The sequence below is a fragment of the Mchenga conophoros genome, linkage group LG3, assembly GCF_057382185.1.
Source record: "Mchenga conophoros isolate Kocher_MC1m ecotype Shallow Benthic linkage group LG3, M_conophoros_male_GT1.1, whole genome shotgun sequence".
Taxonomy (NCBI): domain Eukaryota; kingdom Metazoa; phylum Chordata; class Actinopteri; order Cichliformes; family Cichlidae; genus Mchenga; species Mchenga conophoros.
The window spans coordinates 8,059,085-8,081,382 of record NC_140528.1 but is presented as its reverse complement, the minus strand read 5'-3'; the positions used below and the strand labels follow the sequence as shown (position 1 = coordinate 8,081,382).

General features: G+C 42.6%; 1 protein-coding gene and 1 long non-coding RNA gene across 2 annotated transcripts in view; both read right to left on the bottom strand.

Moving 5' to 3' along the window:
• Positions 1 to 22,298, bottom strand: part of LOC146577138 (protein NLRC3-like) — a 291,287-nt gene that overhangs the window by 2,392 nt on the left and 266,597 nt on the right. Inside the window, exons 4-7 of the mRNA XM_085268126.1 lie at positions 5,207 to 6,030; positions 3,846 to 4,019; positions 3,459 to 3,632; positions 3,109 to 3,282 (exon numbers count right to left, since the gene is read on the bottom strand). Coding sequence (XP_085124252.1) covers positions 3,109 to 3,282; positions 3,459 to 3,632; positions 3,846 to 4,019; positions 5,207 to 6,030 — 1,346 coding nt within the window. The remainder of the gene's footprint in view (positions 1 to 3,108; positions 3,283 to 3,458; positions 3,633 to 3,845; positions 4,020 to 5,206; positions 6,031 to 22,298) is intronic.
• On the bottom strand, positions 11,664 to 12,778 carry LOC146577146 (uncharacterized). Its single transcript, XR_014891381.1, has 3 exons — positions 12,670 to 12,778; positions 11,846 to 11,971; positions 11,664 to 11,761 (listed from the first exon to the last, which is right to left on the bottom strand). It is a non-coding gene; the product is annotated as an uncharacterized LOC146577146 (long non-coding RNA).

Genomic DNA, 22,298 nt, shown 5'->3' with positions numbered 1-22,298 from the left:
ACAGGCTCAGAAAAGTCAAAAACAGTGAGATATCTTGCAGAGGGATGCAGCAGTCTCAAAATTGCAAAGCTTCTGAAGCGTGATCATCGAACAATCAAGCGTTTCATTCAAAATAGTCAACAGGGTCGCAAGAAGCGTGTGGAAAAACCAAGGCACAAAATAACTGCCCATGAACTGAGAAAAGTCAAGCGTGCAGCTGCCAAGATGCCACTTGCCACCAGTTTGGCCATATTTTGGAGCTGCAACATCACTGGAGTGCCCAAGAGCACAAGGTGTGCAATACTCAGAGACATGGCCAAGGTAAGAAAGGCTGAAAGACGACCACCACTGAACAAGACACACAAGCTGAAACGTCAAGACTGGGCCAAGAAATATCTCAAGACTGGTTTTTCTAAGGTTTTATGGACTGATGAAATGAGAGTGAGTCTTGATGGGCCAGATGGATGGGCCCGTGGCTGGATTGGTAAAGGGCAGAGAGCTCCAGTCCCACTCAGACGCCAGCAAGGTGGAGGTGGAGTACTGGTTTGGGCTGGTATCATCAAAGATGAGCTTGTGGGGCCTTTTCGGGTTGAGGATGGAGTCAAGCTCAACTCCCAGTCCTACTGCCAGTTTCTGGAAGACACCTTCTTCAAGCAGTGGTACAGGAAGAAGTCTGCATCCTTCAAGAAAAACATGATTTTCATGCAGGACAATGCTCCATCACACGCGTCCACAGCGTGGCTGGCAAGAAAGGGTATAAAAGAAGAAAAACTAATGACATGGCCTCCTTGTTCACCTGATCTGAACCCCATTGAGAACCTGTGGTCCATCATCAAATGTGAGATTTACAAGGAGGGAAAACAGTACACCTCTCTGAACAGTGTCTGGGAGGCTGTGGTTGCTGCTGCACGCAATGTTGATGGTGAACAGATCAAAACACTGACAGAATCCATGGATGGCAGGCTTTTGAGTGTCCTTGCAAAGAAAGGTGGCTATATTGGTCGCTGATTTGTTTTTGTTTTGTTTTTGAATGTCAGAAATGTATATTTGTGAATGTGGAGATGTTATATTGGTGTCACTGGTAAAAATAAATAATTGAAATGGGTATATATTTGTTTTTTGTTAAGTTGCCTAATAATTATGCACAGTAATAGTCACCTGCGCACACAGATATCCCCCTAAAATAGCTAAAACTAAAAACAAACTAAAAACTACTTCCAAAAACATTCAGCTTTGATATTAATGAGTTTTTTGGGTTCATTGAGAACATGGTTGTTGTTCAATAATAAAATTATTCCTCAAAAATACAACTTGCCTAATAATTCTGCACTCCCTGTAGTGGGATTGTAAAGGGTCTTTGAGGGTCTCGAAAAGCGCTATATAAATGCAATCCATTATTATTATTAAGAGCATCTTTAGGCCTGACTGTGCTCATCCTTCCTCCAACCTCTCCTTACCAAAGATAACAACTACATCAGTATTAGCTCAATAACAATTTCTGCAATTCAATTGTGGACATTCATTTTTAAACCTTGTGTAAAACGATAAAACCTCAAAGTCTGAGCATTATTCTTTGTGCAAACAGCTCTTGCAGGTTCCCCCGGACTTAGGTTATTTTTATTATTTAATTACTTTCCTTTAAGCAGCTGTTCAGGCTACTAAACTCATCCCAGAAATAACAAGTGACACCATTAATAGTAGAGGTGGGAATCACCATACAACTCGCTATACGATATTATCACAATACTTAACGCACGATACGATATTATTGCGATTTTTTAAAATATTTTGCGATATTTAAATTCTGCACATAAAGGTAAACTTTATCAATATTCATTTTATCTAATATCAAAGTCTCACACTCAGTCTTTCTCTCATTTCAGTCAGTTTTATTGTTGACAAACTGAACGGTTTGTATTACAGTCTAGTCCAACTTAACTGAATGCAACCATCTGGTACAATTATAGCTATTCTGAACTATGCAATTTATGAAAACTATGCAGCCCCTTCAGCAACTGAAGAATTTGAAAGTAAATTTAAAAAAATATATAATTTTACATTAAATAAAAAAGTTTCAAACTTAATTAAAATTAAACATGTCTTAAATTAAAATAAGTAAACTGTCATGTTTATTGCTGCCAAAAAAAAAGTTAAACACATTTGGACAGTGAAGGAATTTCAGGATTGTTGCTCAGAAAAAGGATCAACATGCTCTGAAGTCAACATGCTCTGACTCCAGAGCATGTTGACTTCAGAGAAAAAATTGTTTGTAACAAAATATCGATTTCTGCTGTCCCTGTATCGATACATTATTAGCAAACAAAATATCACAATACTACACAGTATCGATTTTTTCCCCCACCCCTAATTAATAGTGGAGCTAACTTTAACAGGTGAAACTGATTTGACCTATAAGGCTACTGCAGTTACTTCTTATCAGGTTTAGTAGGGAAGACATCTGGATGAGGTAGTTAGTAGTATGTAGTTAGTACCGGGCGACTCCCCTCCCCCACATCGGCACCAGAACCCTGTATTTTCTACAGGGTAAGACTGCCTGTTTTATCAAACTATGGCCATTACTACTGTGATCATTTGCAGCCCAGTGTGCCGCTCTCTCTGCTGGGATGAACCACTGGAGCTCACCCAGTCATCCCTTTCTTTCTCTCAAGAAGAAGTGAAATAAATATATTTATTATGTTACGAGTCTAATATTCTTTAAATCAAACTGTAATGAATAAATGAAGCAAGAAGATTTGGTGGCTCCACGTGTTGTAGAAGAAAAGATAAACATCTCATTTTGAGAAATCAGCCTTTAAAATTAAGTACTGTGAATAAAAAACAAACAGCGAGCCAATCAGCAGTCGCCAATATCCTCCTAATTTCATTCACAAAGAAATCAAATATATATATTATGGGCCCAAAGGAGCCTAAATCTTTAAATTAGGCAGTGCATGAAGTATTTTTTTAAATAAACAGAGATATGACTATAACAACTTTTAGTAATTCAGAGTCCAATTATCCACTCAAATGTGAATAAAAGTTCACTTGACAGCTGTAAAAGTTACCTGTTTATACAATAATATAAATCACATTTCAAATGATCATCTGTGGAAAAGTTTGAATCCTGACCTGAGAGTTTCCACTGCACACTGTGAACTCTTTAGTCCAGCAGACAGAAGCTTCACTCCTGAATCCTGCAGGTCAGAGTTACTCAGGTCCAGCTCTCTCAGACTGGAGGACTGGGAGCTGAGGACTGAGGACAGAGCTTCACAGCTTCTCTCTGACAGGTTACAGCCACTCAGTCTGAAAAATAAAAGACAATCTATAAAACAAGTACTCATGTAGAGTTTGTTAATACATTTCACAACATTAAATGTTGACTTTCTATTTTTAAAGAAAACATAAAGATACTAAGATACAACATCATATGTATGAACTTTAATTAATAATTCTAAAAACTAAATATTTTCTGATCTGACCTCAGAGTATTCAGTTTACAGTTTAAACGTTGTAGTCCAGCAGACAGAAGCTTCACTCCTGAATCCTGTAGCTTTCTGATACTCAGGTCCAGCTCTGTCAGACTAGAGGACTGCGAGCTGAGAACTGAGGACAGAGCTTCACAGTTTTCCTCTGAGAGTTCACAGATGTTAAGTCTGAAGATAAAAACATGAATAAAGATTGTTGTTAAAGTGTAATCAAGGTGCAATAGCTTATTGTCTTGTGCTGAGCAGGTTAGTAAAACTTCCGTTTAACTTTGAAATGAATAAAAATGCTATGAAACAAGGATAACTGGATAAAGACATAAACAAAAACAAACATCAAACACATAAACAAACAGAACTAAACATAATACAAATTGATCTGACCTCAGAACATTCAGTTTGGCATGTGGACTCTCCACTGCAGCAGACAGAAGCTTTACTGCTGAAGCCTTCAGGCTGTTGGTACTCAGGTCCAGCTCTCTCAGACTACAGGACTGGGAGCTGACCACTGACAACAAATTTTCACAGCCTTTCTCTGAGACGTTACAGCTGCTCAGTCTGTGAGAGAAAGGAAAAAAACAAAAAAAACAAACAATATATGTGATCAAATTAAATTTGTTTATATGTTGAACCCTTTTTTTTTTAAATTTTTTTAAACCTATGAGACTATGAGTGCTACCAGTCCAGTGCACATGATTGGTACCTTGATGGTACCTTGCTCAGGGGTACCACAAGGTAGCTATTCGGTGGATTCGACCCCTGACCTTATGATCATGGGGCGACCACTCTGCCTACTGAGCTAATAATTCTGTGTACACTATCATACAATATTAACTAAAACAATTATTTTAGAAAATTTTAGTAATTCAATAATCATGCTCATTACCTGTGTATTGTGAAGAACACTGGATTTTAAACACTAGCTGTATAAAACTCTTCCTGTTAAAGGTGTGTATAAAGGAGATGAGCTGAAATGCAGACTTCATGGAGAATGTTTGCTGTCAGCATATATCAAAGACAAAGCAGAGATCCATCCAGTCTCTTCCACTAAGCCCACAGAGGGACAGACAACCACTCTCACTCACACCTGCATGAAGTTTAGATCACCAGGTAACCTAACTGCATGTCTGTGGACAGTGGGAAGAAACTGTAGAGGACCCAGAGTGAACCCACTGTAATTCTGTGATAACACTGGTTATGGAAGCCTTACAGTTACATATGGTTACTGACAAGAAACACGACCTTAGAGGCAATTTCAGTAATGAAGACCGAGTTTCTCCCTCCATACAGGATGAAAACATGACAGCACAGCAGAGATTTATATTTAAAAAGGGAGGGTGTGCACTGAAAGTGAGATACAAACTTGAACTTAAATTATGAACATCAGAAAAAGATGTAGGTGAAGTCTGGCAGGTGAAGTTTGTGCTTTAGAATAAAACAACCAAACTCCTGGAGTTGGAGACAAATGAACAAGCTGAGGATAATAAACCTGTCAGAGGGGCTGAAGCATCAGAGCTCATGTTCTTATAGGCTGGGTCTGGATTGTCCTTTGATAAGAGTTACAGAACAAAGTGTGTTTTAGAAATGCTGGAGTGAAACATTAAAACTACCATATATTTACCGAGTGACTGATGATCATTTAATTTACTATTTTAAAAAAAATGTTACAGTGCTCTTTGAACTCAGCATTTCTGATTTATTTCCCATGATTTTAACAATGAAGCGATGACAACATGTTTACTCACAGAGCTTTGTTGGAGGCTTTGACCACTGGCAGCAGCCTCAGAAGAGCCTCCTCTGAAGCAGAGTATTTCTTGAAGTCAAACTCATCCAGATCTTCTTCTGATGACAGTAAGATGAAGGTCAGAGCTGAGCACTGAGCAGGAGACAGTTTACCTGTGGAGAGACTTCCTGAAGTCCTGTATTGTTGGATCTCCTCCACTAGAGAACGATCATTCAGTTCATTCAGACAGTGGATCAGATTGATGCTTTTCTCTGCAGACAGATTCTCACTGAGCTTCTCCTTGATGTACTGGACTGTTTCCTGATTGGTCTGTGAGTTACTTCCTGTTTGTGTCATCAGGGCTCGTAAGAGAGTCTGATTGGTCTGGAGGGAAAGACCCAGGAGGAAGCGGAGGAACAAGTCCAGGTGTCCATTTGGACTCTGCAAGGCCTTGTCCACAGCACTCTGGTAGAAGTGTTTCTTTGCAGAATCTCCTGTTTCAGACTTCTGGGAGGTTGTTTGTTGTTGTTCCAGCAGATTGAGTCCAGAGTTGATGAAGGTCAGATGGACATGAAGAGCAGCCAGAAACTCCTGAACACTCAGATGGATGAAGCAGAACACCTTGTCCTGGTACAGTCCTCTCTCCTCTTTAAAGATCTGTGTGAACACTCCTGAGTACACTGAGGCTGCTCTGATATCGATGCCACACTCTGTCAGGTCTGATTCATAGAAGATCAGGTTTCCTTTCTGCAGCTGATCAAAAGCCAGTTTTCCCAGAGACTCCATCATCTTCCTGCTCTCTGGACTCCAGTGTGGATCTGTCTCAGCTCCTCCATCATACTTGACCTTCTTCACTTTGGCCTGAACCACCAGCAAGTGGATGTACATCTCAGTCAGGGTGTTGGGCAGCTGTCCTCCCTCTCTGGTTTCCAGCACATCCTCCAGAACTGTAGCAGTGATCCAGCAGAAGACTGGGATGTGACACATGATGTGGAGGCTTCGTGATGTCTTGATGTGGGAGATGATCCTGCTGGCCTGCTCCTCATCTCCTCATCTCTTCCTGAAGTACTCCTCCTTCTGTGGGTCAGTGAACCCTCTGACCTCTGTCACCATGCCAACACAGACAGGAGGGATCTGATTGGCTGCTGCAGGTCGTGTGGTTATCCAGAGGCGAGCAGAGGGAAGCAGTTTCCCCCTGATGAGGTTTATCAGCAGCACATCCACTGAGGTGGACTTTCTAGGGTCAGTTAGGATTGTAGTTTTGTGGAAGTCCAGAGGAAGTCGACACTCATCCAGACCATCAAAGATGAACACAACCTGGAAGTCTTCAAAGCTGCAGATTCCTGCTTCTTTGGTTTCAGTAAAGAAGTGATGAACAAGTCCCACCAAGCTGAACTTTTCCTCTTTCAGCACATTCAGCTCTCTGAAAGTGAATGGAAATATGAACTGGATGTCCTGGTTGGCTTTGTCTTCAGCCCAGTCCAGGCTGTATTTCTGTGTTAAGACTGTTTTCCCAATGCCAGCCACTCCCTTTGTCAGCACTGTTCTGATTGGTTCATCTCTTCCAGGTGAGGCTTTAAAGATGTCTTCTTGTCTGATGGTTGTTTCTGGTCTGTCTGGTTTCCTGGATGCTGTTTCAATCTGTCTGACCTCATGTTCATCATTGACCTCTGCAGTCCCTCCCTCTGTGATGTAGAGCTCTGTGTAGATCTGATTCAGGAGGGTTGGGTTTCCTGCTTTAGCGATGCCCTCAAACACACACTGGAACTTCTTCTTCAGCTTAGACTTAAGTTTACGATGACAAACAGCAGCTGGAAGTTCTGAATAATAATAATAAAAATACAACTTTAACAATCACATTTTACAAAATGCTGATGACAATATCTGACCCACTGAGAAATGACTGAACACAGTGGTGCCACAAGTCTCTCATTTATCCAGCAGCTTAAATCTTTAGATAAATCCTCTTACGTCTCTGCAGACGGTCAGCCAGCTCCTCCTGCTTCATTCTCCTCAGGAAGTCCACTGTGATCTTCACAAATGCCTCTCTGCTGTTTCTCCTCTGCTCATCATCCTCCCTCTGAAACTCCAAGCACTGGGGCTTATTTGGATTCAGAGCCTTCTGGATCTTCTTCAGCTCGTTCTTCACAAAAGTGATGATGTTGTCCTCCAGCAGCTGGAACAGAATACTTTATGAATGACCCACCACTCTGAACTTTAGTCCACACAACATCCACTTCTTTACGATCAAGGGGCATATCATCCACGACCTCTTTACCAATTATAGGTTTGACTTTATCTGATTAACTGAGACTTTGTCCACAACTCCATGATCCCAAAACGTTGATGCTGTTCATATGAATGCAGCGATTTCAGTGGGAGAAACATTTCACTGGTGTTCAGAGCTGAACTACCAACAGGTTGAGAATCAAAGCCAGAAACTTGGAGATGTTTCAGGTGACTGAGTTGATCGTACAGACAACTGGTCTTAAAGGTTCACTCTGTTTACGCATACAGATCAGTATTTAAGGTTTGACTCTCATCATCCACTGGGGCACAAACTGGGCGTCATCAGGACACAACAACACAGAACAAACACCATCCCCACAGACACAGCAGCCAGCGAAGCAGAAGAACTTCACATCAAGAAGGTCCTGAGTAAATGTGAACGCTGGTTTGAGGGCGGAGTCAAGGAGGCCATTTATGTGAAAAGGAAAGACCATCTCTGAATGGAGGAGGGGCCTAAGGGTACAACTGTCACCATCTTACATGCTGTGATTGCAGCCATTCCCCAGCTCTCTGTGAACTGGACTCATGACCATTGATCAACAACCATTGATCAATGGTCCTGACAATATGCGTACCAATGATCAATGAACTGACCTCCCAGCCCATTGTTCCTTCAGTGGGCTGGTTTCAGTCATACAAATGTCCTGTTTATGAGATTGAAACCTGCAGTCAGCTGAGACTGAAGAAGTCACCTGATGATGATGAAACGTTTCTCCCTCTGAAAACATCCAGATGAACAGAATCAAGCTTTTTGGGATTTACGTACCTGGATGATTGAGCATCAAGACACAACTCTGTGACTTTTCTCAGATGAATAAATCCTCTCCTCCAGCTTTGTTTACATCTACCAGCCCTGTGGCGCTGCCCAGGGACAATAATCTATGTGAGAGGTGGAAAGTCATACAGGTGTCTGCTCCTGCCTTCAGTTATTTTATCTACTGTGTGTCAACTGGCTGAACCTCCTCCAACTGTCTACTGTCTCCCTAAACTCAACAATGACTTAGTGATCTATCCATTCTCTGACCAAAGACATCCTGCTGCAGGAGGTTAACATAGCAGCCAATGATGATCCCACTCACTGTGAACAACACATTTGGACCTGATTTGCTGCTCTGGTTTACACGTGAACTTCCACTGCTGCTGTCACCAACTTGAGAGGCTCTACAGAAAAACTGGACTTGTCCATAAAAATCATAAACTACATTACAAGGACAGCATTGCTCAATCAACTCTAATTACTATGACCATGTTATCTCTTCTAACTAAGGTACAGACACTCAAACTTGCTGCTTTCAGTAAGAAGTCAAATGTCTGAATATGAGCTGGAAGCCGCTGAGAGTCCTCCTCCTTCCCGTGGGGTTTACTTTCTCTACTACTTTCAATATAAACACGCCCCTTTCATGCACCTGCAGAGGGCCACCAGCAGATGGAGCTGTCTTAAACAAATCCACTTGGATAGTTAGCTGTAGATGACTTTATCAGTATGATTGTAGGACTTTGAGTTATTCTTTAGATTTATTTAAACTCTTATATTGTGCACAAGTGTTGAGCGACCCATAATTTCTCTGTACTTTTCATAAGAGCAGCCAGACTTTCAGCTAGTTTTTGTTTTTTAAGAGCTCAAAGTTATTGAAGAAACAGTTATTCAGCTTCATTCCCACTGATCTCGACTACAAACTGTTTCACTTTGGTTTCTGTTTAAAGCCTCGATGTTTAAAACGTTTCCCTGTGATCACATTTGCACCGTCTGATTTCAAAGTTTGTTTCTTTTGGTCATTTAGTCCACAGAGTCCTTGGTGTTCTGAAAGGGACCTATAAATAAATGCATTATTATTAATAATAAAGTAGTTGTTGTACATGTACAGACCATAAATATGGAGTCCAGCTGTGTTTGATGCTGCTGGGCAGACTGACCACTGGGAACCTCTGAGCTCTGCTGCTCCACTCTGTGGAGGAACCATGAAGGATTAGATCAACACAGGATAAAGATCCAGGAGTTTCTGCTCAAATAACTTCATCTGAATCAAGTCTGTCAAGTTTTAGACTCTCAGATTCTGAAGATATATTTTCTGTTTTCTATGAACTTTCTTTCATCAGTGATGGAAGTGATGATGCTGCAGAAGCTCAGAGGAAACTTTGAGAAAACTGTGATGAACCATCAACTAATGCTCTCAGGAGGCCAAAGGTCCCTGAATGTAACTGTGCAGTAGATTCATTGAGTGTTTGAAACCTGACCACTTCCACATGTTTTCATTCTAACACAAGAAGTCCTTTTCTCATTGCTTTGATTTGAGTTTTCATTTGAGTTTTCCGAGTCTCGTATTTGGAGTCGAGTCTAATCAATGATCTGACAGAAGAACATTAAAAAGGATTTACCACTGCTGTCAAAATTAACATGTAGGGTTAGGGTTAGGGGTTCATCTGTTATCATGATTAACATGATAAAAACCTTTAACACGACACATCTGGAGAGCAGAACAACTCAAAATCCCTGAAATGTTTCTATCAACGCACTTCGGGCAGTTTGTCCGAGTAGAGTTACCTTTGCACACGTGCAGATGTGCAGCACATCTGTTAGTGACGGCAGCTGAACCAATCAGCTCAATATGGAAGATGACAAACACACACTGACCTCTCGATGGAAAGTTTGAGCATTAAAAAAATAACAAGACGGACCAGCCGACCAACATGAAGGATTCTGCACATCGTGACAGAAGGAATTTTCTTTTCACCGAAGCACTTCCAGCTTAAAATATCACAACAATGCAAAGCACTGATGACACAACTGCCAAGTGGACAAACTGCAGACCTGTTAGTGTTGTTAATAACATAGTTTTGGTTCCTCGTGTCAAAGACTTGAAGAAGAGTGACAGAGTGTGTTAGACTGCTGCAGGATCAGTGCCACCTCCACAGACCTGTGAAGAAAATGATTGTTTGACAGATGGGCTCAGATTCAGGATCAGCTGAGGAGTTTGTGGCTGACAGAATCCTGCAGGTACAGAGCAGAGCCCATCATTAGCATGCAGGACTGTCCCTGGGGGGGGGTCGGCTCATTCAGGAGGTTAATCAATGTTTACATGTTCAATAAACATGTTAAGTGTGTAAATTTGCCCTTTTCTCTCGAGTCTGTTTGCTCATGAAATGAACTTTGATTCGTTTACATTAAAAATTATGTTTAATGGTGATTAATCCAAATTAATCCACAGTAACCCTGTGATGAGTCTGATTAAACATTTTCATTAACAGCAGTAATATAGATTATATATTATTATATATTAGTGCACACTTAGCTTTTAGTATATATGTTTGTTACAAAGTTGTATTTACAGCAGAGAAGCTGAGTTAAAGACTGAAAACTATTCAAAGTCTCTTTGAATTGAAGCGTTTAACATTCTTTGTGTTTATTCTGCATTGACTTCATTATATGGTGTAAACGTCTGTTACAGGCTTAAATATAAAGTTGGAAAAATGTAACTGCAGCTATTGATCAAGTAATTGTGATTAATCAGGATTAATGACAGAAGATTGTGTCATTAATTAGTCATGTTTTAATCTACTGACAGCACTAGTGTTCACTCTGGTGCCTCCAACTGTTTTACGCCCTTTCAACACCTTCGTGGTCAAAAGTGTACACGCACAAAATCTACAATAAAACCCTCATGCAGCAATAGGACAGACACACAATCCATTTATCTCTGTGTCTCAAACACACACACGTGTATTCAAAGCCTCGATTTGTTCATATTTCATCTGTTGTGTTTTTATCTTCAGCGTTTTCAGTGTTGCTGCATTTACACCAAAAATGTTTCCATTGATGAATCAGATTGATTTGAATGTGTTTCATCCATACAAATCCCTCCCTGGTGGTCACATGACTCTATAACATAACAGGAGTCATGTGACAAGAGTTTCATGCTGTAAAATGTCAAAATGGTTGAATGTGGTGGAGTAAAAATGTGAGATATCAACGACTTTTCTTCAATATGAAATGTTTGCAGGGCCTGACAGGAAGTGGACGGACGCTCTGATCACTTCCTGTTTGCTGAAGTGGGTTTTCAGTTGTTTAGAAACCAAAGGCTTGTTTTAAAAGACAGTTTAAATGGGACTGAGGGAACGACGTGTTTGTAGTTTATATCCAACAACATCGAGCAGTTTAATCAAAGAGTTCATGTTGCTAACAGCTCACCTCTCTGCAGCAGACACAGGCTGGGCTTTAAATTCAATGGGAAGACCTTTAGACCCGTCACTCTGTAAGGACACAGAGCTGGGTCGAGGTCCAGGCTGGTTCCTGTGAATAATGATGCAGCAGTGATGTGAGTGCTGAGCTGTGACATGGAGAAGAGTCATGGACAGTTAGAGATGGTCATCTCACCTCTGAGCTTTGGTCTGGCTCTCATGTTCCCCACACAGAGTGCTTTTAGAGGGAGGGGCTCCCTCCTCTCTGTCCTCACACTGATCCATGCTGCTCAATTCACATCAGCTCACACACACTTTCTACCTGCAGAGGAAACACAAATCATTCATGTGCACATCAGCTGAAATCCTCCTTTCATCATGTGTGCTGTCCGAATATCAGCTGCTTCTTTCCTGCTTCATCTCAGTGTCAGCTGGATGCAGTCAGACAGCAGTGTGAGGCAGAGGAAGCTGCCATCAGCCGCTCTGCTATCAGTCCTGGACTCTGATCACACACTAAAAGCAGCTTTTTAACTCGTGTCTGTAAGAACTCTTAGTGTTAGCTTAGCTTTAGCTTAGTGTTAGCTTAGTGTTAGCATGCTGTGTGCTAGCTTAGCGTCAGAGCTCTGCAGGTGTCTCGTGTGTAAATATTAATCACAGTGACAGTAAAGGAGGTAAAGGGCTGTGACGTCATCACGTACGCTGCGTCCTCTGTGGGCTCTGAGTGAACTCAAAGTACAAACTACAAGTACACAAACACGAACGTAGCTCAGAGTGGCGGACACACTCGGCCTCATTGGTCCAGCTGTGAGTCCGTTACCGTGAACTATGGAGCGGCAGATTTGTGCTGAACTAAGCTGCACACAGCTGATGTTAGCCAGGAAACATTACACACTGACTTTAATGGAGAGACCGGAAATACAAACACACACAGTTTGTTGTGTGAAGAAATCAAACACGAGCTGAACAAACAGTAAAGTTCCTAAAGACAAACTGTTAAAGGAGGAAACAAAGCAAACTTACAGTTTCTTCACACACCAACAACAAGCTCCACTCCACACCTGGACACTAAACACGGACACACAGGTGAGCTGCTTCCTGGAAGGAGGCGGGGCTCCACCTGAAACTCAGCACAGGTGGGAGGGGCTCAGCTCTGTGTGTGCTGATGTGTTAACTTTAAAAATATGCCGTCTGACTGCTCAGACTGAGTCAGAGTAAAGTTCACATGCTGACGTGTGGAGACATGAAACCTTGTTGTAGCTGCAGGTGTGAACACACTGATCCCAGATCAGCTCTGCTGTATTTGTAACATGAACATTTCTGCTGCAAAGCTTCAAATGTTCAGCATGTTTCTCTGTTTCCAGTCTATAGATCCAGTCACACTTTCTACCTTCACCTGTGCAGTAAAGACTGAGAGCAGAGCTGAAACCAAGCGTCCAATCAGGGAGCAGCATCAACACCTGAGCTTCATTCAGACTCTGTTATTGAAGATGTTGTTGGTACAAAGTTCATCTGCTGCTCACATGAATCCATGAAAGATTTATTTCACTGAATGTTTCTTCAAAGCTCATTTCAACCTGTTGAAGTCATGAATGAAAGTGCAGACTGAGAGTGGATCACATGATGTTTGAGGTGTGTCATGTGACATGTTCAGTATTGTCACACATGTGTAGATTGTCCCTGATATCATAACTGCTCAAACACTGATGATTATATTTGAAGAATTATTCCTGATGGCAGCAAAGTTTGAATGGAGCTCTCTGTCTGTGCTGATTTGTCGCCCTCTGGAGGTCAAAGCACAAACTGCATGATGTCACTGTAACCACCACAGAGACAGGAAGTGTTTTTATGACTGAAACACTGAAATGATGCTAACGGCTGTCGTTAGGCTCACTGACAGCAGTGCTGATGTGTTCATGTCAAACACTGGCTCAGGTCAGACTCCTTCATCCTTCTCCAGCGTGAGGCCGCCCTCAGACCCACAGGAGCTCTGACCTTTGACCTCCTGACCCTAACCATTTTAGTCTTGTTGCATCTTTAAATGCAAATCCATCCAAACTGTAGCCGAGCAAAAGAAGCTGGAAGTTGTTCTATGAATGATGTTGTTGAAGGAGCTTGGAAAGAAAAGCGTCTGGACTTCTTTAAGTTGTTTGAAGAGGGACATGGACGTCTTAACGCCCACTCACATCCTGGGACATTTGATCACAGGAAATCACATGATAGCGTGGGGCTAGATCTCACAATGGGTTCACCCAAAACCTTGGCTGATTGAGACCCACACCCGTTTTCACGGAGGAGGAGGAGTTTCACATCCTGAACATGTGACAGCCTGGTTTAAAGGGACCAAAAGTAACTGGACACCTGATTCAGTTCAGGTTTATTCATCCGCTCCAAACCACAGCAGCAGTCACCTCCAGGGAACCAGCTGATCCATGTAACTGGGGACAGACCACAGCCCAGAGCACTGGTTCATGATGTGTTTGTGGACTGTAGGTTGTTTGGATAGAGATGAGATGTACACAGCAGTCTGTCTCTAATGTTTAATGAAATGTTCTGAAGATGATAATAACTTGTGATTTTCTTTTGAATGAATCTTTAATCGTGTTGTAGGGCCTCTGACTCTCATGAAGATTTTCACATCAATGTGCTTTTCACAAAGATATTAACAATGAAAATGACGTGCAGCCCTGAACTACTCATGCGTTAACTCAGCGGTTCCCAACCCCCGGGTCACGGACCGGTCCGTGAGTCGTTTGGTACCGGGCCGTGAGAGTCGAGGCTCGGTGTGAGATTGATGGTTGATAGGTTTGTAGCATAAACCTGTTCGCTGGATCGTTCAATCCAGCTACACAGCAAAGCAAGACACGAGTAGTTCTTTATGTTTCTCGTGCACGGGAGAGACCTGGACCAATGCCGTTCCTTCGCTTGACCACAGTCGCTCTCGTCCGTTCCCTCGTAACACTGTTCTTTTATTGAGGTTACATGAACATACATAGGTTCATTAACATACACGTGAACAAAGGTACCAGTCTGTATGTTATGTAGGTGTGTGTGTGTGTGTGTGTGTGTGTGTGTGTGTGTGTGTGTGTGTGTGTGTGTGTGTGTGTGTGTGTGTGTGGAGTCAGAGTGTGACCCATAAACGACTTCCCTAAACCTGCTGGTCTGGAAGTCCAGCAGTTCATCTAAACAAAAGGCACTTAGACTAAAACAGACATCCTACCACAAAACAATAAGAAGGTAGCACCTCTCCCATGATCCCAGGACGTGGGTGTGAATGCCAGAACACTCTGGAGTCACACAAAGTCTTTAAAGACTACTATCATTACACAATTGGTTCTACACCTCTGAGCATATATGGTTAGATATTCCCCAATAACAATGACAATGATAAAATATAAATCCAACAATGGTTTTCAGGGTTTTTATCGTTAACTTCGTTTCCCTGGGTCTTTTCCCGTGTTGTAGTCGTGTGTCTTATTTTGAAAGAAATGTTTACGCGTTACCATAGCGACCAGAGAGCATTAAGGGTGCAGACAGGTGCATCCAACAACATTTTATTTTCCCTTATTTGATTTATGGACCTAACTGTATGAACTGGACTTTGGCTTTAATGCTGCTCCTCTTCATCATTGCTGTGTTGCATTTCCATCATTCTGCTGCTGGATTCACTGCAGGCTTTAACAAACACTCCTTTGGGTCCAGGCCCAGCCACGTGTTTGTAAGCTGCTGTGCTCCTCACAAATAAAGCCTGAAGCAGCTCAGACTGTTAGAAGCAGCACTGAGCCCTGTTACAGTTATAGTGTTAGAGCAGCGGCTGCAGCCTACAGCATTTAAACTAGCTGACAGTAAACACATCAGTCCAGATGTTACCACATTACTTTGTGATGCTGAGAGTTAAAGGAGACTGGCTGATTAAAATCCCATTCCTTACATCACCGTCCTCTGCTCTGACTGCTTTCATTTAATCACAATCAGAATACTTTTTTGATCCCCAGGGGAAATTATTTAGGTTACAGTGCTGCAGCACAAACAGGAACAAAGACACAACACACTAAGTAAGAAATAGCACAATATACACAATATATACATGCATACATATGAGTCACTTATAAGTAACATGTGAGTGCTGGGGTCTATGACAGCAGGCAGGTCTGTATTTATGTCCAGGCTGACATGAACAGCTAGTAGTTCAGGGTTCAACACTCAGGAAAGTGTGTGACCTTCCACACTGACAGAAGATGCTAAACATGACTTTAAACTGTTGTTTGTTAAAGCCTCACAGATCTGAGAGCAGGGCTCAGTGGGTACATGAGCCTTTATACATGAAGGCTTTCTGTTTCCAGGAGAGGAAACATGTGATCCAGCTGTGTTTGGTCACATGGATCTGCTCTGCATGGATCACCTGACTAAAACATGTTGTTATTATTGTTCTTACAGTCTTAAATCGGTACATCAGGTGGGTCACATGACACCCGGGGGTGACAGCAACATCTTTCCTCTTTAGAAAGCTGCTCTCTGTCCCAGGAGCTGTTGTCACAGTAACAGCAGGAACAGGAAGTCACACGCTCTCTGCTCTGTGATTGGCTGCTTCTTATCTCAGCTTCCTGCAGAGGGTGGAGGTCTGCTGATGACGCACAACAACAGAAGTGTGACTTTCACTTCCTGTTTATTGCTGTTGTTCTTAAAGCTCTCAGGCGATGCTGCAGCGCCCCCTGCTGACACAAACTCCTCCCTCTGTCTCAGAGGTCACAGGTCAGCCTGCTGCAGAGGGTCTGCCTGTTCATGGACTTCCTGTTACAGAGACGGGTCTCAGCGTCAACACTGGTTTCTGATTGGGTCAGCATGTGCAGGTGACATGGTGTTGGTGTCACCACTACAGACAGCTCAGGTTCAACTGGTTCTTCTTTGATTTGCTTCTATAGCACAAAGGTTGACACCAGTCTGGTCCAGTTAGCATCTGAATCCATAAACGTGTGAGCTCGTCCCACCAGAGGACGTCAGCATCATGGGGATAATGTCTACAGCAGGAAAACACAGGGACAGTTGGGTTTGCTGCACATCTGGAACACACAGTTAGCTCAGATATGTTCATGTCGCTAACACCAATACAGTGACTGAGTGCTCTATAGCAGCTAATGCTAACAACTGTAACACTGCTGTTTGTCATGGTTTTCAGACCAAATGATAACAAAACGTTGGGAAAAGTGAAATATTGGAACATGAAATCATAAATTATTACATTTAAACAACAATAATACAGCTAAATTTCCCCTGTTGGCTCATAAGCTGCTCACCTGGATGCTACATCAGTGCAGTCCTCTCTGAACATTAGATAATCAACACACACACACTTATTGTTGAGAGGCTGACTTCACTAAACTCACAGAAACTCTTAAGAAGCTCCTCAAATGATGACTTTGGAGTTTTGTGTTACTGTCAGTGTATAAAAGCTAGAAAAGGAAGAAAAGCAGGAGAAATGATCAAAGTGCTGCTGTGTGCAGGAAGAACTACAACATGTTAGTGAGAAACACAAACAGGGTGTGAAACACACTCCAGAGGAAACGCTGTGTGCAGGCTGTCTGTGACTTCCTGTATCTCTGCCACAGACTGGGACAGACACCAGTGAAACCAGTCACTGTGGTCATGTGCTTGTAGCCAGCAGCCTGTGATGTGAGGCTGCTTGAGTCAGTCGTCTGCTTCCACCATGTAAACCTTGGTGTCTCCTACATGCACAGATGTTTCCTGCAGACTGTGCTGCTCCAGCTGTCACACAGATGTTGAATCAGCAACATCTGTGTCACATCCTCCCTGGTCCCACAGATAACAGGCTGCATACAAGAGGCTCACCTCTGCTACCTGCTGCTCCACTCCCCATCGCTGTTTTGGCCACGCCTCCCGTTGGTCAGCAGGTAAAGGTGAAGCCTGGGACATGGAAGCCTTTACAGCAGAGCTTCATGGGCCTGTCCAGCAGCAGGCTGAGGAGAGAAAGGTGACAGAGTTCGCTGTTACAAACAGTTTCTCAGCTTTGATCTAAAAGAGCTTCTTTCCTGTTAAAGCAGCTGAGAGTGAGCACATGTTCTCCCCCTGAGGTTCTCATGACAGAGGAAGAACTCACAGCTGAGGAGGACCAGGATCTCCATCCACTCACAGTCCCTGCAAACAAAACCACCATTTGAACTTTAACATTTGTTGTCAGTTCTTGTGTCACTCAGCACATCTCAGCTGTTCCTCTGAGTTTCTTCTGAAAGTCTTCCTGTGATTGGCTGTTCACAGACACATGACTACATGAATCAGCTCCACATGTTCTCAGCAGCAACATCTGGGCAGCTGTGACAGGTTAAAGACAACATGTTTCTAAGTGCAATTAGAAGAAGAAGCCAGTAAAGACGCGTCTGTGATGCAAAGCAACAGAAGAGCAACGTGAGCCACAGTAAGTGATGGAGGATGAACTGGTCCTGTCTCTGTTGGTGGGCTCGTATACTGGCAGGAAGGAAGCTTCTCTGGGATTTCTCCCTCAGCACCAGTGAAGCCTCTGTTTCTGTCACTATTGTCTCTTTGAACTGTGATTATTTTGTGCTTTCACAGCATTTTCCTGTTTCATGGTGTTTTAGAAGCAGCAGTGTGTGTGAGCTCTCAGGGCCACCGTCCATCCTGTGTACTTGTTGTTTGTAGTGTCACCAGTGCAGTGATGACCACAGGGTGGCGCTGTGCTGCATCACAGGCAGCCTGCGCTGGGCCTGTTCCATATAACATATATATCAGATGATGATATGAAACATCGTTTGTTTCATGGTGTAAAATATGTTACATGGTTGTGATGCTCACTGTAGTGTCTGTATTAAAGTTCTCTCTTTCTCTTATATTTAATATAAACACACTACGGACGCTCGTTAGCAACAACGCCGGTAAAACCATCGCGTGGCTCCGCCGTCCGCTTCTTTATTTTCCACATAAACCTTTCACAATAAAGCTCAAGATCCTATTGAGACTTTTCAAAATAAAACGAATCACATGAAAGAGCATGCAGAGAGTTTAGGGATGAAAAGCCAAAAAGAGCCGTCAGGGGCTAAAACATGAATGTTACAACAGGCTTTTCCCCGCAGCACGCCGTGTGATAAATACTCACAAAGACTCACAAACGTGTCGTTTCATGCGTCGGTCAAACACTCGACGCCCAGCTGGAAACACTTCAGGGAAGTTCATCTGCCCGAGATTCAGAAAATCGCCATAAACGCTCCATATTCACCTTTACATGGAATATAAAGGGAAAAGAAGAAACACAGTGCTGTGTCAGCGTTAGACATATAGATATATCCTTGCTTTTAATACATTTGAAGGTGGGTGGGAGAGGTGCTTCTCCGCGTAGTCTACGGTCTCTTTGGGATCGGTAAAGCTTTTCCTCACATCACCATGGGTCACTAACAGCTTTGCAGGGTATAGCAGTCTGTACCTGACGCCGGTCATCCCACGTAGTCTTCCTCTCATATTTGCAAATGCGGCTCTGCGTTTCCAACAGAGGGAGGGAAATCTGGGAGGATGTTTATTTTAAAAACCCTTATACATCAGGTTCTTGTTCTCTGCAGCTTTCAGCAGAATTTCCTCACCAATGTGGTAGTAGTGCAATCTCAAGATGATGGGCCGAGGAAGATGACTTTGTTTGGGACGCTGGCGATTCGCTCTATGTGCTCGATCGATGAGTGGCTTCTCCTCGAGAGATAGCGCCTCCGCCAACAGGTGTGAACCAACTCAGTCATCTTGGGTCCCTCTGTGCCTTCTGGTATTCCTGCAGTTCTTAAATTATTCCTCCTGGAGTGCCTCAAGAGCTCCACATCTCTCATCTAACTTCTTTACCTCCGCAGACAAACGCTCCACAGTGGCCTGGAGAGTGGCGATGGTGTCAGAGTGGTTCGAGGCACAGTCCTGCAGTTCAGTCAAAGTGTTATCATGCCTGGCCACGTCGCTTTTTATGTCCGAAATTGAGGGCTGGATGCTCTGGTTCAAGGATGATATCTCGCCTCCTATGGTGGTAGAAATCTCTAATATGCAAGTGTCCAGTGCTAGTTAGTTAGTTCTAGTTCTAGTGGTTAGTGGGGCTTTATTTGATGATTCTAGTGTGTGTTACATTGTTGTCATATTGTTGAGTCGCAGAGCTGTACAGTGTTACAGTTTCTGTAGAGTCTGGTATAAGGAACTCAGATCCCTCTGTGAATAATGTTCACTGAAACTGATCTGTAGTTAATGAACTAGTCAGGATTTACACTAGAGAACGTTTCTGCCATTACATGGCCTGTATTTGTAGAGCGCTTTACTCGTCCCTAAGGACCCCAAAGTGCTTTACACATCCAGTCATCCACCCATCACACACTCACACAAGTTCAGTTTTTCATTGATTATGGTCCCAAGATATTTATATGATTGCACTTGCTCTATTTTCTGACCTTTAATTAAAGTGACTCCGTGCCCATTTTGTTGTTTCCTAAAATCAACAACCATGTCTTTTGTTTTAGATATGTTCAGCTGGAGATAAGACTCCTCCCACCACTGAACAAAGTCATCAATGACTGGACCGTGGTTAGTTTCACCCTCTTTCAGTAAGCTGACAATAACAGAGTCATCTGCATATTTAATAATGACCCTGTTTTCATGTCTGCCCTGACACATGTTTGTATAGAGAGTGAATAATAAGGGCGATAGGACGCAGCCTTGAGGAGAACCTGTGGAGGAGAACACTGGGTCAGACAGAACCCCATTTATTCTCACTCTTTGTGACCTGTCAGTTAGAAAATCTAAAATCCAGCCCAGCAGGTTTTTCCTGATTTCAAACTGTTCTAAAAGTCTTTTAATTAAAATATGGGGCTGTGTTGTATTAAAAGCCGAAGAAAAATCAATGAAAAGAAGTCTTGCAAAAGTCCCTTTACTCTCTACATGTTTAAGAATCAGATTTAGTAAAGTCAAAAGTGCGTCCTCCACTCCTCTGTTGGGCCTGTATGCAAACTGCATTGGATCCAGCTGACCTTCAGTCTCTTCATAATCACATTTCTGATGATTTTTTCAAAGACTTTCATGACAACTGAAGTGAGGCAACAGGCCTGAAGTCGTTTAGATTTAGGGACAGGAACCACGACTGCTTCTTTGCAAAGAGAGGGCACATGTTGTGTTTGCAAGGATTTGTTAAAAATAACCTGAAATATAGGACTGAGTTCATCAGCACAAGATTTAATTAGGCGGCCACTAATATTATCAGGACCTGGCTCTTGTTCACATTGACTGTATGAAAGGCCTTTTTAACATCGCTGAGTTCAATGATAAAGTGCTGAGTATCTCTCAGTTTCTGTTTCAGTTCCCAAATATCCTCGCTGAAATCAGAAGAACTAAAACGAGCAGAAAACATGTTTAAAGCATTTGAAAATCTCTGTCTGAATTAAAACATCTAAAATGACCTGACTGCTGCTCTGGGGATTTTGAAACCCTGCTATGGTTTTCATACAAGTCCAGGCAGACCCAAAAGTTTTTGCAGCAAATTTGCTTTCAAGAAGGTTTTTGTCTGTTTTGCTTTCAACATCTCGATTTTCATTTCCTTGGTAGCTGTCTGAAAATCGGTAACAGCCCCTCTTTAAAGGCCTGTCTCTTTTTCCTTAAACAGGATTTGACACTTTTAGTGACCCATGGCTTATTGTTAGCGTAAATTTTAACGCGCTTACAGGGTATAATCATGTCTTTACAAAATACTGCACAGGAGCTAGTAACATCCACCAAAGCGTCGAGATCATCTCCACAAGACTGAAGACGGGGCTGTACGAAGTCACTTTATCTCTACAGACTGTAAGCTGTCGTCTGTGAGGCGTGAGCGTGTTTGTTTGAACACAGTTCACGGTGGAGAACAGCTGCTGACATAATGTGGATCCCAAGATCCATAACTGGCCTACCTGGGGCTGAAAGTCTCCATAAATGCAGGCGTTTCGGCGGCTACACCGGCTTCCACGAGTGTGACGCTTATTTTGAGAAAATAATAGAATATAAATGTATTTTTATATTTCAATATCACAATAATCTTCCAATGTAGAACTACAAGTTAAAAAAGAAGTAACATAAATCAAATCCACTTCAGCTAAATACTTCTCATTTATTTCCATCTTACATGCTGTGACTGCAGCCATTCCCACATCTCTGTGAATGGGACTCATGGACATGGATCAGTGGTTGTTGATCAATGGTCCTGAGAATCTGCATAATTAAGATGAAGGAACGGAGCTCCCAGCCCATCGTTCCTGCAGCTGCTTTCAGTCTTTATGCAAATGTCCTGTTTGTAAGACTGAAACCTGCAGCTGAGACTGAAGACGTCACCTGATGATGACGACACGTTTCTCCCACAAAACGCTGCGTCCAGATGAACAGAAGCAACAGACTCACTTTCCTGGATGATTGAGATGCATCAAGACTTCATTGTGTGTTACTTCTCATTCAGCACAGACACATTATTCCTGTTAGGTCATGTCAGCTGTCACTCAGTACAAGCACAACTGTGAACAACACAAACTTCTCTTCAATGTGTCACAGAAACACTAAGTGTGAGAGCCTGTATGACACACAGGACAGACTGTAAGCTCTGCTGGCTGCACAGCACTTTGTAGCAGTTTTCCAACATGTCCTCC